General features: G+C 39.1%; 1 protein-coding gene and 1 long non-coding RNA gene across 4 annotated transcripts in view; one reads left to right on the top strand and one right to left on the bottom strand.

The window, feature by feature from the left end:
* The window catches only part of C23H8orf48 (chromosome 23 C8orf48 homolog), a 68,953-nt gene that overhangs the window by 8,051 nt on the left and 35,455 nt on the right, over positions 1 to 25,447 (top strand). The window contains exons 4-7 of one of the 3 annotated variants that reach the window (XR_011329435.1): positions 4,196 to 4,428; positions 5,613 to 5,765; positions 6,879 to 6,963; positions 17,096 to 17,170. Coding sequence is in view for 2 of the 3 variants with exons in the window: in XM_069810865.1 (XP_069666966.1) it covers positions 4,196 to 4,428; positions 5,613 to 5,765; positions 6,879 to 6,973; positions 17,096 to 17,099 (485 nt within the window). In the remaining variant the exon portion in view is untranslated. Of the gene's footprint in view, positions 1 to 4,195; positions 4,429 to 5,612; positions 5,766 to 6,878; positions 6,974 to 17,095; positions 18,490 to 25,447 lie in introns of those variants that run through there. The other 2 variants (XM_069810865.1, XM_069810866.1) reach the window with 2 other exon arrangements.
* On the bottom strand, positions 11,200 to 22,777 carry LOC138690683 (uncharacterized). The gene is made up of 3 exons (XR_011329436.1): positions 22,495 to 22,777; positions 14,553 to 14,597; positions 11,200 to 13,457 (listed from the first exon to the last, which is right to left on the bottom strand). It is a non-coding gene; the product is annotated as an uncharacterized lncRNA (long non-coding RNA).

Genomic DNA, 25,447 nt, shown 5'->3' with positions numbered 1-25,447 from the left:
ATAGAAATGTTTGAGCAGCATCAGACAGTTACAGTTCAGTCAGTTTTACCAATTTAACCATTATTGTTATGATAGTGGTATCAATGATGGGAAGTCCAAAAGTAAAAAAGGCCAGTGTAAAAGGCAAATAAATACCTGTGGTTCATGGTGTTAAGGTGAAAGGCGCTGGCATGTGCCCGTTGACATGTGTGCACTCAGGGAAGTGTGTTTATTTTTCTGCATCAAATTTTTTTCCAGCTTGTCCAGAGTATTTCTGAGTAGATCTAGTTTATATTCACTTTGTGAACAAATTTTCATATGTCCCAGCATTTAATTATTGACTTACCAAATAGTAGTAGTAGCTTATTAGAAGTATTTATTAAAAGTAGTAGTAGTCTATGAGACTTGAGAAAACATCCTGCTGCTCTGGAGAAGGGAGCAGGTATCCGATAGTCTATACTGGCTCTCTTTCCTGTTCCTGACCTATTTTCAGCACCAAAGCGTACTGTTTGATAACATGCACAGGTTGTGGGATTCCTGCAGACCTAGTTAGGCCCTGAGATTCCAGACTTCTCTGCTGATTCTGTAGTAAAATAGTATTAATGTAGGCTAGATGGGGAAATTCCAATCAGCAACATCTAAATGGAAACCCCTGCTTGTAAAGAAAGTTCGAGTTCATTACTGCCTTTGTGGAACTGGGAAGGAATGAGTTTCTTCCAAAAGACATGGATTCTGCAAGGTTCTTACTGTTGTCTCTTCTTACTAATGTTGGTGGAAACTGAGAGTATCCTTCACCATGCTGGAGGAACTTTTACTTGCTTTAAATTCGTATTTGTAATAAATAGCCTGATATTTCAGACTGTTTATATTAGTTCTGTGTTCTCTGCACAAATCTTTCACTGTATTTGCTGATTGGGCTGTCGGCATGTTAATCTGAACTACTGCACTCAATTGTACAAATGCGATTTAGATAATTCTGAAAATGTTATCATAAGATGCAAAGTTAAAATCTTTCTGAAGAGTAGTTATTGGTTACTGCCTTTCACAATTAGTCTGTTTTACTTTTATTTTTTCCTCTTAAAATAGAGCATTAGTAGAGCATAATAACAACAAAATGCCTGCCTATTTTTCCTATTAAATCAAAGTTAGACATCAAGGGAAAGGAAATTCAATAAAGATTTTCTTTGTTTTTCTCCCTCCACTCATGCAGATTTAAAATGTCATACTTAAAGATGTAGTTGCATACAGAAGGAAAAATCTATTTAGGTCACTTAGTTATAAACCACACAGCGGGGTTTAGAATGTAGACATGGAGATTAGCTTATCTCCACTGGTACACGCTGAGTGCTTCTGTAATCAGAGCAGCTTCTTGGTCCAGTTTGTTGTGCTTTACCTTCTAAATGTTCTGTGCATTGTGACCTTGCTGCTATATGATATGTGGCTTTGACTTGATGTCTGTTCTGGTGTCTGGTTTTGTTGCTCTTGTCACCTGTTCTGCCTTATTCCTCTCCAACAAAGAGGATGTGGGAATGCAGGATTCAGGGCAACCAAGCATCAGCAAAATGTACTTCTGGAACAGTAATGGGCACTGGCAGGGATTCTCTGTAGGCAGACGTGCAGTGACATTTAAGTCTGCCACCACAAATGGAGATTGAGCGTTCGAGCATGTCTAGTTCAAAGATGGAAAGGAGGGAGTACATGAAAGACAAAAGAAATAAAACCAACCACCAAAGCAAGTGCATAGATCCTCTTGTATGCATCTCTTTTCTTTCAGCTGAAGGACAGGTGAACCTTGTATACCTAGAAGAAAATCTGAAAGTGTAAATAGTCATTGTGCAGTTAAAAGATTAACTTTTCAGAATTTAACTGTGTACTGACTTTTGTCGTAATTTTTTGTTCTTCTTTCAGTAAAATGATAGTCCTTGATACTTGATAATTTTTATTCTTCCTGAGCTTATTTACCGTTAAACATGAATTAATATTAAACAAGTAACTTTTTGAAATTGGTTGTGCGTTCAGGTGTAAAAATTGCTGTTCTCTTTGCTAGTGTTTCTTCTAATGTCTGTAGGTGCAAATGAGCAAATGGGTGGGTGTATGGCAGCACACAATTCATGCACTATTAGAAACCAGTTCTTAATTAAAATGTGCTTCTATATGTCAAGAGAAACTTAAGTGAATCAATTAGGCTGGTATTAAATTGTTACAAAATGTTCAGCAGACCCCATGTGTTTTACTTACGCATTTGAGTACTCAGTATGTGTAAATGCTTTGTTCTAGGGTTCCTCCCCCCCAATAGTAACTTTAAAATCTTTTTATTCATTCTATGCGCAGCATATATGAATATGCCACTATCTGATTACTGTGATTAAACCCAGTAGTGGCACATGATTTACAGCCATTCTACATTGGAATTGTAAGGAAAATGACCTGATGACTGAAATAGTGATTTCCACTCAAATGTTTATGATCCTACCCAAGAAAAATTTCTCAGTAAATTGCATTCTAAAGTATTGTTAATTCTTATTCATCTGTCTATAAACTATCACTATGTCTTTGTCTTTAGTCAATTTGATACATCATCTTCTAAGGAGGAATAAATTGCTATATTATGCTTGATCTGAACTGTGGTAGTTGCACTTAAATCACATCTTTTCTTTGTTGACCATAAAGCAAAGCTCACTAATTCCTGCTTTGCCTGGTCTTAACTGTAGATCCACTTATCCTTTATACAGATTGGCTGCATTTCTGAAGAGATACTCAGTTTTCTTGCAAAATTCCACAGCTCTGTCTTGTGTACTTGAGACTAAATTAATCACAGCATATTTAGGTGAAGCTTTACATTCATATTGTGCAGTGTTTTAAGGATTTGTGTTGTGGCTATGCCAAGGTACCCCACAGGACTGGAATGCCAATGCACCAGATGTCAGACAAGCACCCTGAAATATGCAGTGAAATTTGCAGTGCTGTCTAGAAGAAGTAAAACTGAACTTAATAACTGAAAATGAGTGAAACGGACAATACAGAGGGATTGTTTAAATGATATAATCATACTTCCCAGCTAAATAGGCAGTGTAATTTGTTTCTGAATACTTTGAGTTAAAACAAACTGACCATACCTTACCTCTGTAGTCATTATCAGTTGTCTGACTTTTTTTGGCTGTCAGAGTGGAGTCCTGAGAAGGGAACGCTGTGTTAGCATTAGCTATCTGCAAAGGTATTCACAAGACTTCTGGTAATGCTTACTGTAATGTTTTGTCTTCTCATTTCTCCTTTAATTACACACATTAAAGTGTTTTGTTGGGCTTCAGTAGTTACATAAAAGCAAAATCTGTGTAATAAAGGTAGAGAGGTACTCTCCCCTGTTTAAATAGTTGAAAACAGTGATATCTCTTAAAGCCATGTAGTACTACACAGCATCATTATGTGCTGATGGTCATGAAATACTGTATTGATTGTTTGTGTTTAAGCCTGTGGAAAATCTCCCACAAAGTGTTGAATGAAGTTGTAAATCCATCCTTACCTGCCCATCTGAAGTATAATCTCTCAGTTTTTATTTATTATTACATGCCACTTGGAAGGATAAGAGAAGAAGAAAGAGTGAAAGATATTGTTTAAACAAGGTCATATAAAGAATTTAGGAAATGGTCATTGAAGCTTTAGATGAAAGTATTTTCTAACATAATTGCATATCCTAGGAGGAAAAAAAAAAGCCTAACTACAGGTTATAGAATATATCTGAGGTGTTTTCTGGAGTTAGAAATAGACACTGCCTGTAATTTTTCAGTGTCTTATGAATTACTCTTGAGTTACTAGATGAGTAGCTCTCTTTAAATGTTAATCCATTTTGTTTTAGCAAGTTGCGGTTTGAGGTAGGAAGAAGCTAAATCTGTATTAGGCAGTCATTGAAACTCGGTTTATTTAATGTCATAATATATTTGTGCTGTATCATTAAATAGTCTAATTCTTTAGGGTTCTTATCCCCTCCCCTCTTTGGAGACTATTCATAGGGACATTTATTGTTGACGTTCCTACAGCTATCCAGATTTTTATTTAAATTCTTCACTGCTCTTATTACAGTCATTGCCTCTAGGCTTGACATTGGGTTTGTTTTTTATTAAATAGATAATATGAGGTCGCACAGATACAAGACCAGTAATTCTTCTCTTTCCCTGTTACAGTAATTGACACTTCTGTTTTGTTGATTTATGCCTGACAGAAATTACTGAATTATTAGATGGAGAACTGGATGCTCTCCAGTCTTTTTGCACTGTTAAGATAAGCAAGATGCATCAGCAGCTGATCTCTAAGCAGGCAAATGGTGGCAAGTCAGCAAAGCTGCAGCATGGATTCACAGCAAAGAAAATGGAGACAAGTGACTTGAACTGCATTATTCCTGATTGGCTAATGAACAGAATCCGCCTGAAAAATATCAGAGAGACTGTTAAACAGGTACTGCAAGGAAGGAAAGAATTTAGATTTTGTCTATGCTTTTGGGAGAACCACTGGAAAAAAAGATAAGATAAGAAAAAGAAAAAGAAAAGATAAGGATCAAATCAGGCAGACCTTACTGATGTCATGCTTAGGCCTCTGAAAGATTTTTTTCCTTGATATCTCAAGGAATGTTTGTATTCTGACTCAGAGCGGCATATAGATATTTGAACTCATTGCTTCAGAGTTTATTTACCTCTTAGAATTCGTAAAGATAATCATAACCTCTTAAAATTCTTAAGATAATCATAACCTCTGTGGTTGGTATTTAAGGCATTATGTATACTGTTAGCACAGGAACACTGCTGTTCCTATAGCTACATTGCAGACATGCAGTTATATATGGTGGAATTATTGCTGAATTAACAATTGCTGTTATTGAATTGTGATGATCAAGTATTGGAAATGTGGGGTAAAACATGTTAATTTAACTTAATCAAGCCTTCAGGAATTAGTGCATTTGCTATTGTGGGAGACTGGTTAGCGTGCACAGGCTGACTTCTGGAACATCAGGTACTCATTAAGCAAGTGTAACTAACAGCTGGTGGTGCTCTAATACTAACACTAGCAAAATATGTATAGATTTACATTGGCAAAATTGTAATGTGTACTGAGCATCCACCCAGGGTCAAATGAGTTATACTAATTAAAACAAATTTTTTGCCAGTATAACTGTATCCTCACAGTTGGTATTGGCTGGTCACCGATGTGTTGCTTGGCAATCACGTGACTTTTTTTTTTTTTTTTTTTTTTTTTTTACTGTTATAGTTTCTGTGGAAGATGTCAGTAATGTCCATGCAACCTCAAGCGTCAGGGAGACTTTGCCTATTACAGGAAGAAATAGTATATTACAGATCAGTGCTATGGTTCTGAGATACAAGTAGATAATTTTAATGAAACTAAGTTATCAGTGCTGGAAGGGGTAATACTTGGGGAAAAGCAAATATATTTAGTCTGAAAACATTCAGGCAGGCTTATTAAGATGATACTGTGACAAAGATTGTGAAATAATTCACAACTGCCTACAAAAGCAGGTTTTTGTCTTTAGACAGTATCTATATCTGTATTTTTATTGATTGTTCTTAATGGAGTGGCCCTCTTGCTAGGACAGACATTGCTCATTGCATCAAAGTCTCATCTTTCAGGTGACAGAAGCTCAAATCCACCAATCTTCAGTGTGCCCTGACTGTTGGAAGAAGGAAGCAGAGCTAGCCAAGATTACCTTTCTCAGACGAAAGAAGATTCTAATGGAAAGTGCTTTAATCCAAGAGAAATTGGAAGAACAGATTTACTCCAGAGTAAGCAAATGTTGTTAAAAAAAGTTGTCGTACATTTTATACATACTGTAACTAAAGAATCTGTAAGCCAGATTTCCCTCTGATTTATGGCAATGAGATCAGATTGACCTGAATGCAGTGCAAGTCAAAATAGAATTTGTCTCCATAGCATTAATAAAATGCTTGGGACTAACATACTGATCAAGTCATTTGAGCTGCCTGATTTATATAAGCTGAAGGTCTTTCCCAGGATGCCCTAGAATTGTTTTGGGTACATCTCGATTATTTCTCCACAGTTTTTCTGATGGGCTGCCCAAGACAAAATGGTAAACAACAAAATGATGTGACAGTAGGTAACTATGCCCATACTAGTCTTCCTTAGTCATCCTTTGGTGTAGGAGTCTCAGAATAGGACACTGCAATGTGTTATGGAGCCTAAGGCCTCTCAGATACACTGGGATTTCTTCTGTCTCTGTCTGCTGTCACAAAGAGTCAACCTTCATTGTTAGGAGATATTTCTGGAACAGATGGTAGGCCGTGTAAGCTGAAACTTACAGAATTCCTTGGGTCTTCTGTGGCTATTCCTCAGGATGATCTTCTTCCTGAAGGAAGACCTCTTCTCTCACTTTTTGAAAGGGAGTCAGACTGAAAGCAGGTTGTTTCTGAGCAGTGGATAAGTAGTGCTTGCTGAAGCCCTGAGGTCTGTCTTTCTGTGTTTGTGAGCAGGGTGGGAATTTGTACCACACGTTCTTTTTTTACCTAATAATGCCAGTCTTCTGATTTTTTGACTCTCATTCACTCCATACCTAAGATTTGAGAACTTCAGTCTCAGGTGAGGTTTCACTTCTTTTTCCTCTTGTTTTTCTCCCAGCTTCCCTGAAAAGGCCAGCTGCTTTTTCCTTCCCCTCCTTAGGGAAGAAACCTGCTTTATGAGGCAGATCACTGGCCACACTGTTCAAGAAAGTTTTTAAGCAGGATGCTTCAAAAATCCAGCAAAACTTTGCAATGAGTGCTGCCTACCTAGTTGTTTTGGGGGGACTGGTTGTAGCTGCCCATGATAGACCTGTGATACAGGACATGAGAAATGACTGGAATACGAAACCAAGTAATTTCCATGTTTCCTTTTTATTTCAGGATGTGCTTACACTTATAGGAGAAGCACTCAGAAGCTTTCCCAAACCTTCAGAGGATCCCAAGAACTTATGGCAAAAGCTGAAAGGTCAGACAATGTAAGGCCTGAAAGTAGTAAACGTAACTCAAGGACATAAACAACTGGGAGAGTCTTCTGCGGGCAGTCACGTACTGAGTGCCAATGATTGAGGATATAACCTGTTTTGTCAGTGATGAATTGGGTGGTGGTTTAATATTCCTGCAGGCGGAACCTGATATGCCCAGCATACTGGCATCTGGGTTACAATTCAACTCTTCATTCTTCCTAAATGCAAATATTGCAATACATTGTAATAGAACTATATAAGTTTTTCAAATTACGGAAGCCAACACTTTCTATTATTAATCTGACAAGTAATAAGTATTGGGTTTTGGGGGATTGCTTGTGGGATTTCAGAACAGCTCACAGCTGCTTCCATCCATAAGAAAATAAATGATTCCGTTTTTCGGGGCAGGAAGGTGTAATTACTGGATTTCAGCTCAATCTTTGCCCAGTGTCTCGTGTTAAATTGAAAGTGAGAGCCCCAGGTGGAGGAGAAAAAGAAGGTTGCAAAGTAACTATAGAAAGGAGTAAAATGAAATGGGGTATTTATAGGACTGAAATAATGAGACTATAACAGAAATTAATCAGCAAGACTGAGGATGCCAACAGGACAAGAAATTATAATAAATTACTTATAGAGCCTATATAGGATAGGTGTCTAGAAAGAGAAAAAACAACATAGATTAAAATTGGAATAAGATGCCAAATAGTGTTTTTGACTGTTTTTTTTACTATACTTTGGAATTTGTAATTTTCTGTGATTTTTCAAGATAGCAAAGTCACTATCTTTCAAAGAATGTATCTGGGTGAAAAGTTGGTATTCAGTACACATCCAAATAAAATGCCTTTATGCTGGGTATCTCAGTGGGTTAGACAATGAAATCATCTTCATTGTAGCCTCAAAAGATATATGCTGATCTGTGGGCACAAATGCAGTCCACCTTTCTGATTATTGCTGACAGCAAGAGTTCATTGCATTGGTCTTGCAGTGACCTTGTGGCCGTTGGACTTGTGTGAGTCATGAAGTTACTGACTCTCATCAGTGTCTGGTTTCCTGACTTCTGTGCATTTAGATCTCTGAAGGTTGTGGAAATCTTGAAGGAATATCCTTATCTATGAACTTTTACTGAATTTTTGTTACAAAGCGAATAAGATTAAGTTTTACTGTTGCATTTTATTTTCCCATTTTGGGACAAGAATATATCCATGTAGTTATTTTCTTTTGTATGCTTGCTATATATTGTTTGTAAGAGTGCTTGAGGGCTGTTTAGCCTCTTATTTTCACTTCCTGCAAATCAGTGGAAAACCTGAAAAGAAATGCTAGGATATAGAGGTAGATAGGTCCACCTATGTTAGCTAGTATCTGCCTTTTGGTGCTTAAAAACCTACCTTGAATGATTTCACTGGGAGTTGGTCCTGAGTAGGTCAAGCCCCAAGTGAAAACATAATGCAGCCCTAAGTTGTTCAAAGCTAGCTGTCCTCACTGCTTCATCAGCAGTTTCTTCTAGTTTCTTGTAAACAGCAGGTTTGATAGTCCATTGAAAATATTCCCCTGAGCTTGGCTTGAATCTTTGAATTGTCACTGCAGTTTACATAGCTGCCTATATAATGAATAAACTGCTGCTTGTTTCTTACCTTTACTCTATAATCCTTAGAAATGTTTAAATCCTGTAAATCTCCTAGCTTCCAGTCTTACAACCCTTTTCTTTTTAGATACTCCATCTCTGTTCCTTATTTGCTTTGGACTACACTCCCTGTTTCTCTTGAGTCTTTTGAAGTCTCTAGCAATCTGCCTAACACTAGGCAAAGGCTGCCCATTATTCCATGTGAAGTCTCGTAAGGGCTGTCAAATATAGAAGTGGTGATCAGGAGCTGAATCCTTTGAAAATGTCATTTTGTTATTATTGCCAATGAACACAGCTTTCAGCCCTTACAAAAAACACAGAAAGTGACTTCCAGGAGTCTAAATATAGATTGATTGTTTTCATAAGTAAAAGAAGACATTTTGATATTTTTGCTTTCAGTACATAAATGCTTTCTAGAAATACTGAAATACTTCTTTGCAACTCTTGCCAAGCCTTTATGTAAATACATTGAACTATGAGCTATTTGGGTTAGGCATCTGACAATATTTGTCTGTAAAATAGTATTCATACTTGCACAGCACAGTGGCTGTATGGTTCTTGTTTGTTTGCATAAACGTTACAAAGACAATTCAGATAGCTCCTCTGAAAAATCAAAGCATATTTTGCTTATGTCTGCTTCATGCGTTTTCCTACTGCTCAGTACAGTTCTTTCACTTTTTTTATCAAGAATGTCTGAGATCTGAGTGTTTCTCTTCTGCTTTCTTGTAGCAGCTATTAGGGATGTACAATGGAATGAATGATCTGAGTCTCTAATTTATTTTATAATCCTGCAGTGTTTGAGACTAGAGATCCAAAAATTCTGATGTGGAGGACGTAGGGAAAAAAAAAAGTAGATAATCTCTCTTCTCTTTTCCCCTCACAGGAGCTCCCCCCGCCCCTGCCTTCCTCAGTAGTAGATTTTTCTTTTGATCCAAAGAAACACTCTCAAACTATGATTAAGAAATATTTATTCATCTGCTCCCTTGTTTCTGCTTGCTGGGGCATAAAAGGAGCGAGGTGGATCAAGGGTGATTCATATGATAAGCAGCTGTAGTACTGAAACAAATCAATCTGTCTATTAAAAGTACTTTGGCGCTTTTGCTTTCTAGCTTTCATGCTACACATAGTTGCATTATTTAGTCTTCTGAATGATTTGTCATGTACTAGAGTTTATTACTCTGAACTTTGTACAAATACAGAAGGGGTTTCGTGTATGCATTGTTTTATAATATGTGTATGCTGATAACTGGTTTCATGATGTTATACTTTATAACTGACCCTTTGGATAAAATTACATTCCTCAAGTTTTCATTAAAATCAGTTTCCTGTGGACTGCAGCAATGTAATTTCTAATTTCATTTGCCCTAGCTTTCTCTATAAAAAAAATTAACCTGGCTTCAAGGCTCAGTCATTCCTTAGTCTTGTTTCTAGCCATCTGTTGGGCCATCGGACTTTATATTCGTTTCTCCTCTAGGATAAACTTCTCATTCACAATAGGCTACTAGCACATGTTTAAACGGGAATGAAGTTTTAGTGCAATTATCTTGCCTGGTTGTGAACTAGGAACAAAGATAAATGCGTTTGAATACTGATTTCCAGCTACTAGCAAAGTATGTAATCACAGAATGGCAGAGGTTGGAAGGGGCTTCTGGACGTCATCTAGTGCAACCCCCTGCTTGAACAGGGTCACTTGAAACCAGGTGGGATCTGGTCCCACTGGTCCAGTAGTCCTTACATTAATCTTGAATCTTTTCTCTGAAGCTATACTAAAAACTGAAATGCTTCAGGCCCCCTTGGGGCTACTGCCTTTCTGTAAATCCATCTCCCCAGTCATGGCTTTGTTGTGTGGCAAGAGTCAGGGTTTTGTTTGGTGTTTGTTTTGGTTTTTTTGGGTTTTTTTGTTTGTTTTTTTTAACAGAGCCAGTTTGATCAGCTTCCAAGAAGAGGAACTGGACCCCTTTATTCATATTGGGAGCTTGACAAAAATTTTAGACTGGTGGCACTGAGGACAAGGTTTTGCTGCTGGAAGGGGATCATGTTCCTCTGCGAAATTGTTAGCTGACACAGCGCCCAGACTCTTCTTCAGTAAAAACCTGAATTGTAGCTTTCAGTGCAGTTATTCCAAATCATACATGCATACTCCAGCAAGAGCTGGAGTGCTTCCAGCTATGTATTTTTAAAGCATTTTGAATATACTTGCATTCTTCAAATTGTAATTTTATTACCATTCAGTATGATTTTCAGAGAATGACTTTTTATTGTCTCCACTCAATAAGAGCTAACGTAGACGCTACGTGCCAATTGTTAACTGCCTGCAAGAGTTGGTATTCTAAATGCCACTGTGTTTAAAATATGTTTTTTAATTTTGTGAATACATATATTAATCTTATGAATGCTACATTTGCATTGTTTTTATGCAACTAGCTAACTGTTCCTTTTTCCTCCACAACTGATTCTGAAGATCTTAGCCTGCACTGACAGCAGCATGAGCTGTATGGGGGGAGGCTGGGAAATGAGGGGGAGTGTATACCTTCTGTCAGTAAGGTATTAGGTCCTCTGTCTTTCAAACTACCTATAGAATTGATCAGGGTACCTTAAAAAAGAAACATTTTCCAGCTTCTGGGCATGGATATTCACTGCTTATTTATTTATTTTGTAATAAAATAGTACTGTTTGTTCTCACATAGACTAGTGTGTATGATCCATAAATGCGTTTGTAAAATAGATTTGTAGCATGTAACAGAATCCTTTAGAATATTCTGTGAAAATTCATATTTTTAGTTGATAGCACTTTAAGAACATTTACATCCTTCATCTTGACATTTTTAAATAGAACATTTTTTGCCTACAGAAGTAAGTTTACAGCATCATCACAGTATTATAGCTTGTTTAAAAATACATACAGCATTAATGGTAATTGCAAGCAAGCTATATACTTGAGCAGGGTTTTTTGTTTGTAATTTTACATGTGTTCTACTTTTTAAAACAATTACGTATATTAATATTACATCCATCACTTTGTTAGAAAATATTACTTATATATGTTACTCACAATAGATCTGTCATTTTTCTGTGACATAATATTACAGGCTATGAAAATAGAAACACACCATTGTATGGTTGGTTTAAAAATAATTACAAGCCTAGTTAAAAAAGTGCGTTAGGCTTGCTCTTTCCTTGGTAAGTTAGGTTCCACTAACGCTGGATATCCTTAACCCGCTTACGGTTGGAATGCCACTAGCACCTTTCACATATTATGTGAAAGAAATACTGACTTACCACCTGCCAACAAATTTAGGGCTTGGTCCTGCATGCTTTCTGCATGGAACTGTTGCTGAAGACATGAAGAGTTCTTCAGCTACAGGCTTTCAGGACCAGGCTGCTACTGCTGAGTATCTGTGAATCTGATTTACTTAAGACTTCAATAGGATTTCAAAATCTGCAGCCAGATGATTAGATCAGTGCAAGACAACACAACTTCACCGATTTTTATCAGCTGTGTTGTTTTGCATTAGCCAAAATCTGACCTTTTTGCCTTCCATGGGCCAGTGGATTTTTGAAAGAGTGCGAGCAATAGATTTAAATTTACTGTTTTAGTAATACAATAGAGATTAAAAATACATGTTTGCGTTGGTTTTACTTTGCACAAATGAGGCTAAATATATAAATATATATATATATGTATAATAAAGCGGTAGGAAATCTCCAAACTGCTAACAACTCTTATAAATGAGATAAAACAAGGATATGTTTGCTTGGAAATTTCATAGTTGCCGTTCTTTTATTATTTTCATTTTCAGGTAATGCAAGAGTATTTCATGGCGGATTTTTTTTTTTTTTTTATGAAACAAGTCCAGGCGTGCTTTGAAAAATGCTCTTTTCGTGGTCTTTCTGATATTCCTCTTGTGCTTTCTGCAGTTTTTTACCTCTCAGTTTCCACTTGTGAAAACAGTAGGTTACTAGGGATGTCATTATCAAAGAGAAAATAATAATCAGCACTATTATCAGTGCAATAGTGGATGAGAGGGACCCCTCTAGCTGCTTAGTTTCAGTGTCTGTTGTTGTGTTTAGTTTAGCAAAGTTCTCATAGTCTGTTGAGGCCAGAAGTGTAGGTACAGGAACTTCTTTGAACTTGAGCCTCATTGGGATTCAGTAGTTGTTCTCACTCAGTCAAAATTTCTGAAGAAGCAAGAACTATGATTCCCTTGTCACCTGTGTCATTCGTAAGACAGTTTTCTCCTCGGGTTCTCCAGGCATAGATGAGGCTCAGAAGCTTTGTTTGTTTATGAAGCCAGGGAGCGTAGGAATAACAGTGTGTGTCACAAAGTTTACAGCACAGGTCATCTATATCCGAAGTTGTGTAAGTCAGAAACGTGTGTGCACTGTTGTTGCCTTTATCAAGGGGTGGGGGAAAGTTGCTTAGCTGACTGCCAGTTTGTGATTCCTTGTTTTCTTGAAGAGATAATTGAAGAAAATCAAATCAATTTTCCAGTAACATTGTGGTGGCAGGGCTTATCCTCAGGCTTAAAAGAAAAACAAGCACTGCAACAAGTGTAGTTTATATCTTATGAATTTTTTCAGTGAGAGGTTTTTTTTTTCTTCACCCAAATATTCCCAAAAGAGAGTGAAATCAAAGGCATATTTTTTTACTGAGGGGCAGGCTTGGTTTTGCTAACATCACAGGCATTAACAAAATCAGCTACAAAACAGAAGCTCTCATGTTAACGAAGGGTTTTTATTTTCCCCTCTTCTTTGATATTTGCTCTCAGACGTGGCTTGTCTGGAAAGGATTTTGATTTGGGGATTTTGTCCTCGTTATACTGGAGTTTAGAAGATGTCCTCACTGATTGCAAATCTGGAATCTGGAAAAATGACCTAGGTGAAAAATGACACAGGATTATTTAAGAGGTGAACTCCCCTTAATGCAGTGAGCTGTAATCTAGAATTTAAAAGCCTTACTCTTTCATAATTCTGATAGAATTTCAAATACATTTAAGTCATTTGGCTTTGGTACATGCTGTGTGTGACAAATCCTAAAAAATTTACTCAGCAGTTCTGAAGTTAAAGAGCTGATCTGGAGAAGGTGAAGAGCTAGTCTGCCCTCCCCCTTCCCTCTTCTGTTCCAAAACCCATTTTAGAGTTAAATCTGGTGAGGAACAAGGCTGGTCTGCTCTTACTGATTCCTGCTTCTACTCAGGACAGTAGGATTTGGCCCCAGGATGTTTTACTTTGAGGAGCTGTAAGCACTTTCAGAGCTATTTCTTTCAAATAACAGATTGCTCTAAACCCCCTCCACCCTACTCCCAAATGGTTTGTGGCCAAAATTAGGTTTCAGAAATCTTGCAGCATGACTTTGTTTGGAGATGCTCTGTTTGATAGGATGCAATTGTAATCCATCCTCTTTATAGAAATCTGTGGTTCATCCCACTCAGGCTAGCAGAGAACTGAGGGTTTCTCTTACTAATTAACAGCACGTTCTTCTTTGTAATAGAGACTGTTTACTATAGATTAGCATTCTGTTGATGTTAAAAGATGTAAATGAGCAGTTCTTGCCAGTTTGGAACAATATGTTCACATAGTCAAAAATAAATGTTGATTTTAAAGAAAGTTGAAAAGCCAAATTTTACTGTAGTTTAGGACAAAAAACCACTTGTTTGTAAAGCTGATTGAAAGTTCATTTCACATAAGGGAACAAGTGCAACATACCACATCTTTGATGAATGTCTACAAGTTGCACTACTGGCAAGTTGTATATCAGGAGGTTATGACAATAGACTGTTTTAGTGCTACTTGGCTATGTATTCAACATCTTTCTCAAGTAGCCTAAAGAAAGAAACTGTAATAAAAGAACTTAAGAAACTGAGCAATGCCCTCTGATTTATGGAGTAGCTAAGTGTCCACCACCCACATGAAAGTCCAGGAGGGTGGAATGTCTCAGCACTAATGAAAATAAGATCTTGTCATACTTGCCTGAACCTGTATCTCATCTCATCTGTATCCACAGCTATCAGATTCCTATGGGGAATATAAAATATATAAGATATAAAATCATTAGGCGTCTGGTACTGTACGGTACTGTTCCAAGAAGGTGAGTGGATGTTATTTGTAACTCCATTTCACCCTCAGTTCAGGTATGTGTATTTTCAAAAACAAAACAGGAATCCTTTTAAAATCTTAAGTCTGCAAAGTACTGCTTGTGCTTCAGCTGCATTTTGGGAGAAGGAGACTGCTTTTATGGACAAATCCCTGCCCTTCAAAACAATGTCTGAAGAGTCTGTTTGTGGCTCTGCTGCAGACTCTCGAGTGACTATGACCCAGCCACTCAGTGTCTGTGGGTAATACAGCAATGCTAGCACCACTTTCTAGTTTGCCTTGCTTTTAAGCTTCTTGAGGGTAAAGAATGCTTCTTCCTGTTGCTTGTGGATGAATTGGTGAACCAGGTTGGCAAGCAAAGGGTGCAGGGCTCTTCAAGAAGGGCAAAGAGGAGGATCTGGGGAAGTACAGACTGGTCAGCCTCACTTCAGTCCCTTGGGAAGGTAACATAGCAAATCTTCTTGGAAACCATTTCCAAACATATTGAGGATAAGAATGTAATTGGGTGTAGTCAGCATAGATATATGAGGGGGAAAATAACCTTGACCAACCTGGTAGCTTTCTATGATGAAATGATTAGCCCAGTGGATGAAGGAGAGCAGTGAATGTTGTTTATCTTGACTTTGGAGAGGCTTTTTACACTCTCAGCAAGACCATTTCATAGACAAACTGATGAAATATGGACTGGGTAAATGGGCAGTGAGGTCGATTTAAAACTGGCTGAGCTGCTGGTCTGAAAAGGTTGGGATCAGCAGCACAAAGTCCACTTGGAGGCAAGCCAGTAGTGGAGTACCTTAAGGATTGATATTGGGGTAAGTGCTGTTCAATATTGTCACTGATGACTTAGAGTGCATACTCAGCAGGTTTGTGAATGATACAGATCTAGGAGGAGTGGCTGATAAACCAGGTAGCTGTGCTGCCATTCAGAGGGGCCTCAACAGGCTGGAGAAGTGGACAGAGGGGAACCTCAGGAAGATCAGCACGGGGAAACGCAAAGATCTGTCCCTGGAAAGGAACAGCCTCATGCACGAGAACATGCTGGGGGCCAAGTGGCTGGCAAGCAGCTTTGCAGAAAAGGACCTGGGAGTCCTGGTGGCCAGCAGAAAAGGACCTGGGAGTCCTGGTGGACACCAAGCTGAACATGAGCCAGCATTGTGCTCTTGTTGTAAAGTCCAATGGCATGCTCGCCTGCATTAGAGTGTTGTCAGGAAGTTGAGGGAAGTGATTATTCACCTCTCTTCAGCACTGGTGAGACTAGAGGAGCAGTAGAGGTAAATGGCTTAGCATCAGCTCATATTGCAACATCCTACTGAGATTTCAGTTTTTGAGAAAGAGTTGGACCTCTAGTACTCAAATTTTGAGAAGACTCTTCATGTTATCTGTAATTGTTGTATTAAGTACACATATACACGCACAGCACACACATTTCGAGTTGAGTCAGGTTCCATCTACTGAAGTGTCAGTGTCAACACATTCTCATGAGGAAACTTTCCATTAAAAAATCCCCAAATATTCTTCATTGTCCATGCTCTAATTTAATTCAAACAGTAGACAATAAATTATTCTTAGATTGTTTTGTTGTTTTTGTGTGAGTCATAAGTCTTCAGTGTATTTTGAGCATTACTAACATGCCAGCTAGTATCTCAGGACTGTGCACATTTAATTCCCATTGATATTTAATAAAATATATTAGAAAGGTTCAGGTATTTACAAAAATAATTTGAGTGATTTTTTTTTTTGTGTGTGTGTCTGGAAATACTGACTTGTTGGAAGAAACTTTTCATGAAAGCATATTAGAATATCTGTAAGCTGAATACTTTTCTAAACCTTTTAATGAAATAGTAATGTTTTACTTTGATACTTACATAAGCGTAGGCTATTGATGTAGTACATGTCCTTGCCTAGAGATGGACTTTGCTACTGTGGCTTATGTTTTCATATCTTTCTGTTTTAGTAAGCTAATGTTTAAAGTAAAGTACAACTCAGTATAAGATTTTTGAGGTTTTTGTGTAGTTTTTGAGGGTGGAAAGTAAGAGCAGGTTGGATGCAATTTATGAGAGAAGAACAAAAGAAATTTCAGTAACAAAAATCAGCGTCTCAAATGTTAATTCAGATTATTGGCATCTGTCAAATACTGAATTACTGAAAAGAGATAAGAATGTTGATTAACAGGTTTTTGATTTGGCTGAGACTCATCCCTTTTTAGAAGGGCAAAACTTGCCTCTGTTTGCTAGTGACTTGGTAATAATGACGTTATCAGTGTTATATTAAAAAGAGTAATGATGATGTGCATGGAATCCTTAAAAAAAAAAAAAAGTCAAAATGCCAGGTGGGAGACCAGACTTGTATGAAGTTTTAATTGGGTATGGTTTGCTTTTTTTATTGTTAGGATAACTCTGTTTTCTGATTCTGTGTTTCAGTTAAAGGGAGGACTGAGTTCGGTGAATGTCTAAAATCTTCAGCTTCATTGGAAGGATGAAGGCCAGAAATTATATGTGAGCTACTGCAGTTTTGTTGTTTTAATAGGAAGCTGATTGTACATACCCGACCCTTAGGCTAACTCAAACTTCCTTTGAATTCCTGATGACATTGATTAAGAATGGTTGATAAGGATATATAAACCAGCAGCAAGTGAGAAAAATGTATAATACTGTTCTCAAATTAACACAAAAACGTCTTTCCAAAGTAAAGACGTCTGACCTGAAACTATAAACCTGCTCCTTGTGAATTAATATGAAAAATCTCTTTGATTTCAGTAGTAGGAGAATCTTTGGTTTCTATCTTTGTGTGTCTTTCTCATGTACTCATCCACCCGTACATACACTGTGCATTTTCAAATGTTGAATTACTTCCAGCATTTATATTGTCTTAAATATATATTGGCTTTTTAATATAGTTTTGGGCTTGCTTGCTTGCTTTCTGCCTTCAGCTTGTAAATTTCCCTGCTGCCTTTCAAATTGTCTCTTCCATTTTTATTGCATTACGGAAGAATGTGCCTCCTTTCTCTAAATTTGCATCTTTTTGATGTAAAAACATTGGTATGAAATGTATCCATCGTGTTGTAAACCTGATATGTAAATGATTCTTTTCTCCTCCTCCAGAGCTAGCATAGCAAGACATCTACTAATATACTTCTGCACAAAATTGCAGATGAAAGCCAGAGTGGGAGTGAGAGCAAATGAAAGTGGGGATAAGGGGGAGGGAGGGAAGGAAGGAAGGAATGGGAGAAGGAGAGAAGGCAGGAAACACTTGAAAGAGCACGTAGTGACATGTTTTAGCCACACTACTTAATTTTTGCTGTATCTTCTATAAACTCACTTGTAAGAATGAAAGGCCAGATTTTATGAGTATTTTAAATTATGTACATAAGACCGCCCTTGCCATTTTCAGAACCCTTGGACATACTAGTACACATCTATCTGTCTTTATCTCTGGATGCTTAAAATACTTTTGGAAATCTTAAGGTTTTGATCTACAAAGTGCTGATCAGCTTTCAGCTGAGAGCGAGCTAGGCTTCCTATTTCCCAGTAGGTTCTGTGTTCTTTGGGAGTATGGGCTTAAATAATAAACATTGGGTTGTTACAGAATGACGCTTCAGGTATGTTTGTAGTATCACTGGGTTTGTAGGTGTTAAACACCATAGATTTATCTGAGAAGTCCTAAAATCAAACTGCCTCTCTATGCCTTTGTCTGCCGTACTGTTAATCTCAAAATAGAAGAAATTATCTGTGTTAGATTTTTACATGTAGTCATCCTTAGAAACTTAATTTGCATAAACCCCTTGTGAATACATCCAGTGAGGTAACGGGCAACTTAAAGATTTAAGCAAGTCAATCTTTTAATTAGGTGTATAAAATTCTAGTCCTAGTCTCAGAATACTTTACACTATTTTTACCCTATTGAGCAAGAAAACTCTGCTTTTAGCACTTGTTCAGCCTGTTCTGTCTTCATTATACCTGAGTTTTTCTCCTCCTTTATGCAAGAAGAGAAAAAGATTGCAAGTTTTGGGAGCACTTGTAATAACTCATTCCAGGGTTGGTCAGATCTGTAAGCCAACAGAAAGTTCAATCATGTTCCTATAAAATGAACAATATCTGGTGGGATCTTGATTCTCTCCTTAAAGCTGCAATGGGCTTGGATAACTTTGAGGGACAGTCTGTATATGACAAAAGCAAATAATTTTAGAGCAGAACCTGATACCATCTTACCTCTGTATTGAGAGATGCTGAGCACAACAGCTTCCGTTGATTCAGATGGAAGTTGCAGGCTGTGCGACTGCTCAGGACATCTGCTTTTACATTCCAGAAGAACTCATGTGGGCAGGTGTCTGTGCTTTGCGTGGACCATAAATGTAACATACTGTTTTCCTGGGCATTTAGTTTATAGAGAACCTGTGTGGAGCTAATTCCAGTTTTTAAGGCTTTAATTTTAATTAAGTAATCCCTGAAGTGTAGAGTGATTGAAGCAGCAGACCTGTTGTGTTGTAGATTTAGACTCTCTCTGAAATTGATATTCATCCCACTGATTTTATTGGTGACTTCTCATGATAGTATAGACATGTTAATTTAGTATAACTGCAACTTGATAAACACCAGCAGCTTTTTAGGTGTGATTACAGCCTTCTTGTAACTGCATGTTTTGGCAAGTACTATCTTTTGTCTGCACAAAGTCCAAATCCTTATGGAAGTTGCTGGTGCCTGTTACCAGGAACAAACTACGCTAAGTCATGTTATTAGACTGAACACTTGACTAATTCCCTCCTTAAACCAGTGTTACTAAAATGTACCTGTGATACATATTTTAGCCTTCTTGTCTATATAGTGGTGTAAGGAAAGTTTATCATCCTGATCAGTGAAATCCTTGTATGATGTTTTTAGGGTAACTTTGAAACTGTATATTAAATGCTCCCCATAGGTGTGCTGACTGAGGCTTAGGTGTGCTGTAATAAAATACGTTAGGAAGAGACATTGAGTCTTATTCCTTTCACATGCTCATATGTGGGGAAGGATTTGGATTTTTTTCCCTTTTAAACTTGGAAAACAGTGCTGTATCAAAGTGCTGTTCTCTAAACAGTTGAACAGATCTGTTCTGTCATGATTTTCACTTTGAAATAGGCTTCACTGAATTTTTAAAAACTATGCTGAGATTATTTTTGCCAAAACAGCACACGCTATTCCTCTTTTCAGAGGGTGGATTTTCTTCATAAGCCATTCTTTGTTTTTCTGACTAAAGGAACAGTCTTATCATCAGCTAAAAAATGTACCCCATAAAACAAGGATTCTTTTTTCCCTTTGAAATTGTCTTTCATGGTTAACTTCTTGCTAATTTAGTTCATATTAATTTCTTTTGCACAGCATTCTATGCTGTTCTTCCCACACACCTTTCAAAATCAGGGGCAATTACATCCTGTGATTACAGAGGCAGCCTGTGAATTTTTCCATTAGTCTGTATTTTAAATGTTATTCTGTGAAAACACAAATCCTGGAGTGCAAACAATTCCGTAGCCTACACCGATGCTTAAAGTTGCTCAGTGATTTTTTCCATTTGCCTATTTCCAGGATCAGTTTGTCCTAATGGTCTGTTACATGTTTTTTGGAGTCAGAACAAGTACTTACCAGTCCAGGTACAAGTAGATGTTTTAATTGTTCTCTTGACTTACAGGATAAATGAAAACTGAAAGCTGTTCAGAGCTGAATTAAAATGAACAATACCTAAGAACCTTCATAAAATAAGATCTTAAGTCAATCACTGGCCTTTTCATTAAATTCTCATTTTCTTTGCAGGTGAAGGAGGGTTCTAATTCTGGGCTAATTGGTTGTGAAAGGGAGATGAACAACTCGGATCTGCTTTCGTGTCCCCCTCCCTTTTTTAATCGCTTCTCTCCTTTTTTCTCCTTCCCTACTGCTAGCAAGGAAAGTAATTACGGATGGGACACTTTGCAGTCTTTCTCTTGGATCTAAAATCTGCCAAGATTGAAACTCCCGCAGGGATAACTTTTTTTTTTCATAATGTGCCAAAGAGCAAAAGATTGTTTGAACATTCAAGTATTCATCCAACTCATTTAAAAAGAAAACTCTTCTCCTTCCAGCCAATGTGCCTGTTCTTGATGAATAGTTACAGTCTAAGACTACAATATATTCAGTACTCGGGGAATTTCACCTTTAAAATTGTGCAAGAAAAATAATAAGTTAAAGGGTGGGAGGCAGCAGGGGGCTGAGAGGAGGAGTGATGAATGTCATTGTAGATGCAGCTAGCTACTTTGTGTCTGTACATTTCTGGAATAAGACCACATTTCTTTTCCCACAGCAGGGACTGGGGACAGTCTCTGTGTAATCTGGGAGTTCTAGCTAAGCAGAAAGCATCCTTCCTTCCTCCTCACTGCCCTCCTCTCCTGGTCTTAAAGCCCAGGGAGCTTGTCTCTGGGGTGGATAGAACTGGTGTGCAGTAAGCTGGTCCCAGCACTCAGGCTAAAGGAGTAGGCAAGGCGGGGAGAAGGGAATAAAGACTTTCTTTAAGCATTCAGTGCTTACTGGTCAGCGTTGAGTTTCCTTTTAGCTCCAATCACATACCAAACGCGAAAAGTTACGTGAAATGCATTTGAGATCAGTTAATGTGTTAGAGATCGGTGGGTTACATGGCAGGTGTCTGTGCACTGCTTTAGCCGTGGGTGGAAGGGGATGAGGGGCATGTCACCTTCCCCCCTTTGTGGGGTGAGGGGTTCAGCCTTCACGTGTAGGTAGCAAGACATACTGACCAGGTGTATGTATGGAGGGGGAGGAAGGGGCACGCTACTTCTGTGGGCAAACAAAGGGGACAAGTAACACGGGTAACCGAGGGGGAGGCTTATATGCATGTGGAGAAGCAGGTGCATGATGAATGGGAAAGGGTGAAGGGTCCCTGGGGCCGCGGTGGGGATGGAGAGGAAAATGCACATTGCCTGAGCAGAGGAGGGTATGTTTCTAGGGGTGTTCGGTGGACCTTTGTGCTATGAGGGAGGATGTTACATATGTCTTTGTGAAGGGGGGTGCGTGGTGGGTGTATGCATCGAAAGCTGCTGGTACCCAGGGGAGGATGGTCATGCCTCTGACTAGAGCCGGATAGCCCCAGCGGGGGCCACGAGTGGCCCTGTGCCAGGCCGGGGGCAGCGGGGTGAGCAGCGCAGCCCTGGGGTGCTGCTCTGCTCCCTGCTGCGCCGTGCCAGTCCCGCACGCTGGTACCGCGGTGCTGTGCCGTGCCAGCCTGCGTGCTGGTACCGCGCTGTGCAGTGCTATGCTGTGCCAGCCTTGCACACCAGGTGCCAGCTCCGCACACTGGGTATCGCGGTGCCGTGCCATGCCAACCCTACACGCCGAGTGCCAGCCGTGCCGTGCCGGTCCCGCACAGCAGGTGCGGTGACAGCCGGTGCCGTGCCAGCCCCGCGCACCGGGTACAGCACCGTGCCGTGCCCCCCCCCAGTTGGGAGGTTGCGGAGGGCTGGAGCAGGATGCAGCGGGAGCAGCCCTCTGAGCTGTGCCCGGCGAGGCACCCCCCTGCCCGGCCGGACAAACGGCACGTCTGCAGCAGGCGGTTTCCGATGGTTGGGCTTTTTGCTGCTGTGCTCTGCGCCCCACGCCAGGAAAATGAGCTTTGTCGGGAAATCAGCTCATTAGGTAGATTCCCTCTGAAAGGGGCACATGTGCCCTTGGCATATCGGGGAAGGAAAGAAGGCTTTTGACTGTGTCCATTTAAAAAATTGCGACCGCTGCCCCCCTCCCTCCTCCACTTTCTAATGAGCCTCCGGTTCCGCACAAAGGATTCATCATAGCCATGCAGCACTCACCTTCTCCGGCCACATCTTCCTCGGCTCGCTGGGCTACTTTCAAAAGGGGAGAGTGATCAGGGAGTGGCAAGGCTGGGAGCCCGTGCTGAAGCCTGACCATGGAGGTAGCCTGAGACCTTGCTAACTGGCCAGTCTCGTCCCCCCTTGGTCTTTAAAACCGAGAGGCAGATAGTGCTGAACAGGCGTGTTATTTGTGCTGCAGATGCGGGGAGGGTGGAATAGCTCCACACACCCGCTACCTCAGCAGCGCTCACTGATCCCAGCCAAATTTTTCAACTTTATTTAGGGGGAAGAATAGATCACATGGGGAGCTTCACCAAACTGGGAGGAGCATGTTAGTGCAGAATCAGGTCACTAACATAAAAACCCAGGAGTTAGTCACAGACACAAAGATTAATAGTGTTAGCATAATCCAGGCATAAAAAGCAGGCTGAGACAAAAGACAAGAGATGCTTATGGGAATTAAATGCTTCTGTTTTCTTCTCTTATCTGTGTCATTAAGTGGGGTAATTTCTTGCTCCTTTTATCAGGTGAGTTTTTCTAATTGAGTAATAAATAGAGCAGAATATAAAAGAAATGTTTCCAGCTTCCCAGTGCTTTTGAGCACATTCTTCTTGTCTGTCAATCTAGCGTTTCTACAGGCTTTTTTTTTTTTTTTACATTTCTGAAATGCTGCCTATCTGTGTCCTGCCCTGTTGTATCAATTCAGTCCAAGAGAAATAGCTGCTACAGACCCATTCCAAAACATACACATGCCCACATAAAATAGTCTAGGTTGAATAATTGCTTCTGACTCCAATCTTTAATTTGCATCTCTTGCTCAGACAAAAGCAAGAAGGCTACTGGCTGATCTCTTATTGTCCCACTGGCTGAGAAATTATTGTGGAATTAAGCTTTTACAGCGCCTTTTTCTGATTTCTGTCTTTCATTCATCAATAGATGACAAAGCTCCCAACAGGAGCATAGGTAATACAAAAGCTGCCCCTGAGTGTTGAAGAGCTGATTGCTGCCATGACCACAGCATGATTCTTACGACTTTTAGTATCTTTGTTTATTTAATCAAGTGCACATTCCAAAAAAAACTCTGATGGATTTAGGTTATTTAGAGGCCAAAACTCAAATGCGGGTGCCTAAATATGGGTAACTAAATACATACATAGCTTGTGAAGAAGTGGGCCTGACTTTTATAGGTGCTAAGCAACTGTTCTTCTGCATTTCCATCTGCTTTTAAGTCACATCCCACCCCCTGCCACCTTCCTCATGTCCACGCTTTGAAAAAGAAATTAGCTTTGAAAAGTAGGCTATCTTGTTCCTTTGCTTTCAGAAGCATCTTGCCCAAAAGAAGCTTCATCCTAAAACATGATACCAGATGAAGGGGAAATGAGTAACCAGGTGGATTGCCACAACAAAGCCAAGAGGCCTGATGTGTCCAGTTAGTATAAAACGACAGGAGAGCTTGTCTGCTGCACACCCCAAAATGACTCAAACAGTCATCAAACCAGTTGCACCTGCCTACAGAGTGACTATCCTTCCTTCAGTTTGCAGAAGAATTAACCAGCTTTGGCAGTTAAAGGCTGAAACAGTCAAAATGTTGATTCTTGGCAACTTCTTAATGAAGTGCCTCTGGATTAGAGATGATATCAATCAGGATAACACATCAAGAAAAGCAACCTTCACATTAGTGTAGATCAAAATATGTAACTGAATCCTTTAGAGTGCAATGCAGTTCTTTGCTGTGTTATCTGTGGAGTATAACTTTATGCTTCTTGCTTTCATTTCCCCAGCCTGGGGTGCAAAGGGGTAGCCTGTGCCTATTCCAGGCTCCCTGCTTCCTGCAGGTCTCTTAAAGGAATCAGGGGAGTGCAGCTGCTTACACTGGAGGGGAGAAGAATTGCAATTGCAATTGGTTCTTTTTATAGGGCAAATCAATGGAGTGGAGAAAAAACACTTTACATCTTTCAGCATGCCTGTATTGCAGTAAAACGCAGCTAGAACCTGTCCTTGTGCTTTAAACTTGAAAATAGTATATTTCTGAGCTAGTCTGGAAGGGAACCTGGGTTTTATTACCTGGAGACTGACCTTTATGTGTAACTTCCATTTCAAGTGTGCAGAGGCCTGATTTTTGACAGAGATGCCATCCATTCCTCTGTAGGTATAGTTTGAGATACGTTTTTTGGTTTTATTTTTTAATAATTTCTCTGTATTGCCAGCTAGTGATGGAAGATAAGATAACAAGTGTAACAAAGGTTTTTACAGGTCTGGTTAGCCCTTATTTATATTTTCATCCCCAAGTTCTTTTTTTCTTACTGACTGAAGTTTTCTGTCTTATGCATTTCATAAAACTTCCTTTTATATTTCTTTTTATACACAGCTTCTTACTGAAGTATCTTACGTCAACTGAAAAAGCTATATATAATGTGTGTGTATACATACATATTTATATATATATGCATACGTATACATATGCAAAGACCTGGGAATACAAATTTCTACCAGTCTGTGTTAGTGCGAGAGTAGTTTTTCTTCCATTTTTATTTATATTTAACTCTCCCCAACATTTTCCTTAATAAGTAAGCCAATAAGGAATGTCAGAAAATGTTCTAATATATTTTTATGCTACATTGAATCTTTTTTCAAATACTTGTTCTTAATCCAGTATGACTAATACACTGAAATTTCTCACGCTATCAAATTTGCCACTTCCTGAATCTTCTCTATTTCAAGGCTCGTAACTGGTCAGAAGCTATATCAGTCAGTTTGAAGGTTATGGCTGTGTCAGGGGACTGTTAACCAACTACAGGAACAGTATGTATATGATATAGCCCTGTCTCCTCCAGGAAGACTTATGCTTCCTAGGAAATCAGTGGTTCAGTAAGTACTTGATATCATGGTTAAGCCTACAGATCCAAAGCAGCAGTGGCGTACAAACGCCCAACTTGCATTGATTTCAGTA

This window comes from Haliaeetus albicilla, chromosome 23 (genome assembly GCF_947461875.1).
Source record: "Haliaeetus albicilla chromosome 23, bHalAlb1.1, whole genome shotgun sequence".
NCBI lineage: Eukaryota > Metazoa > Chordata > Aves > Accipitriformes > Accipitridae > Haliaeetus > Haliaeetus albicilla.
The sequence above is the reverse complement of the archived record's forward strand: the minus strand, read 5'-3'. Positions and strand labels throughout refer to the sequence as shown.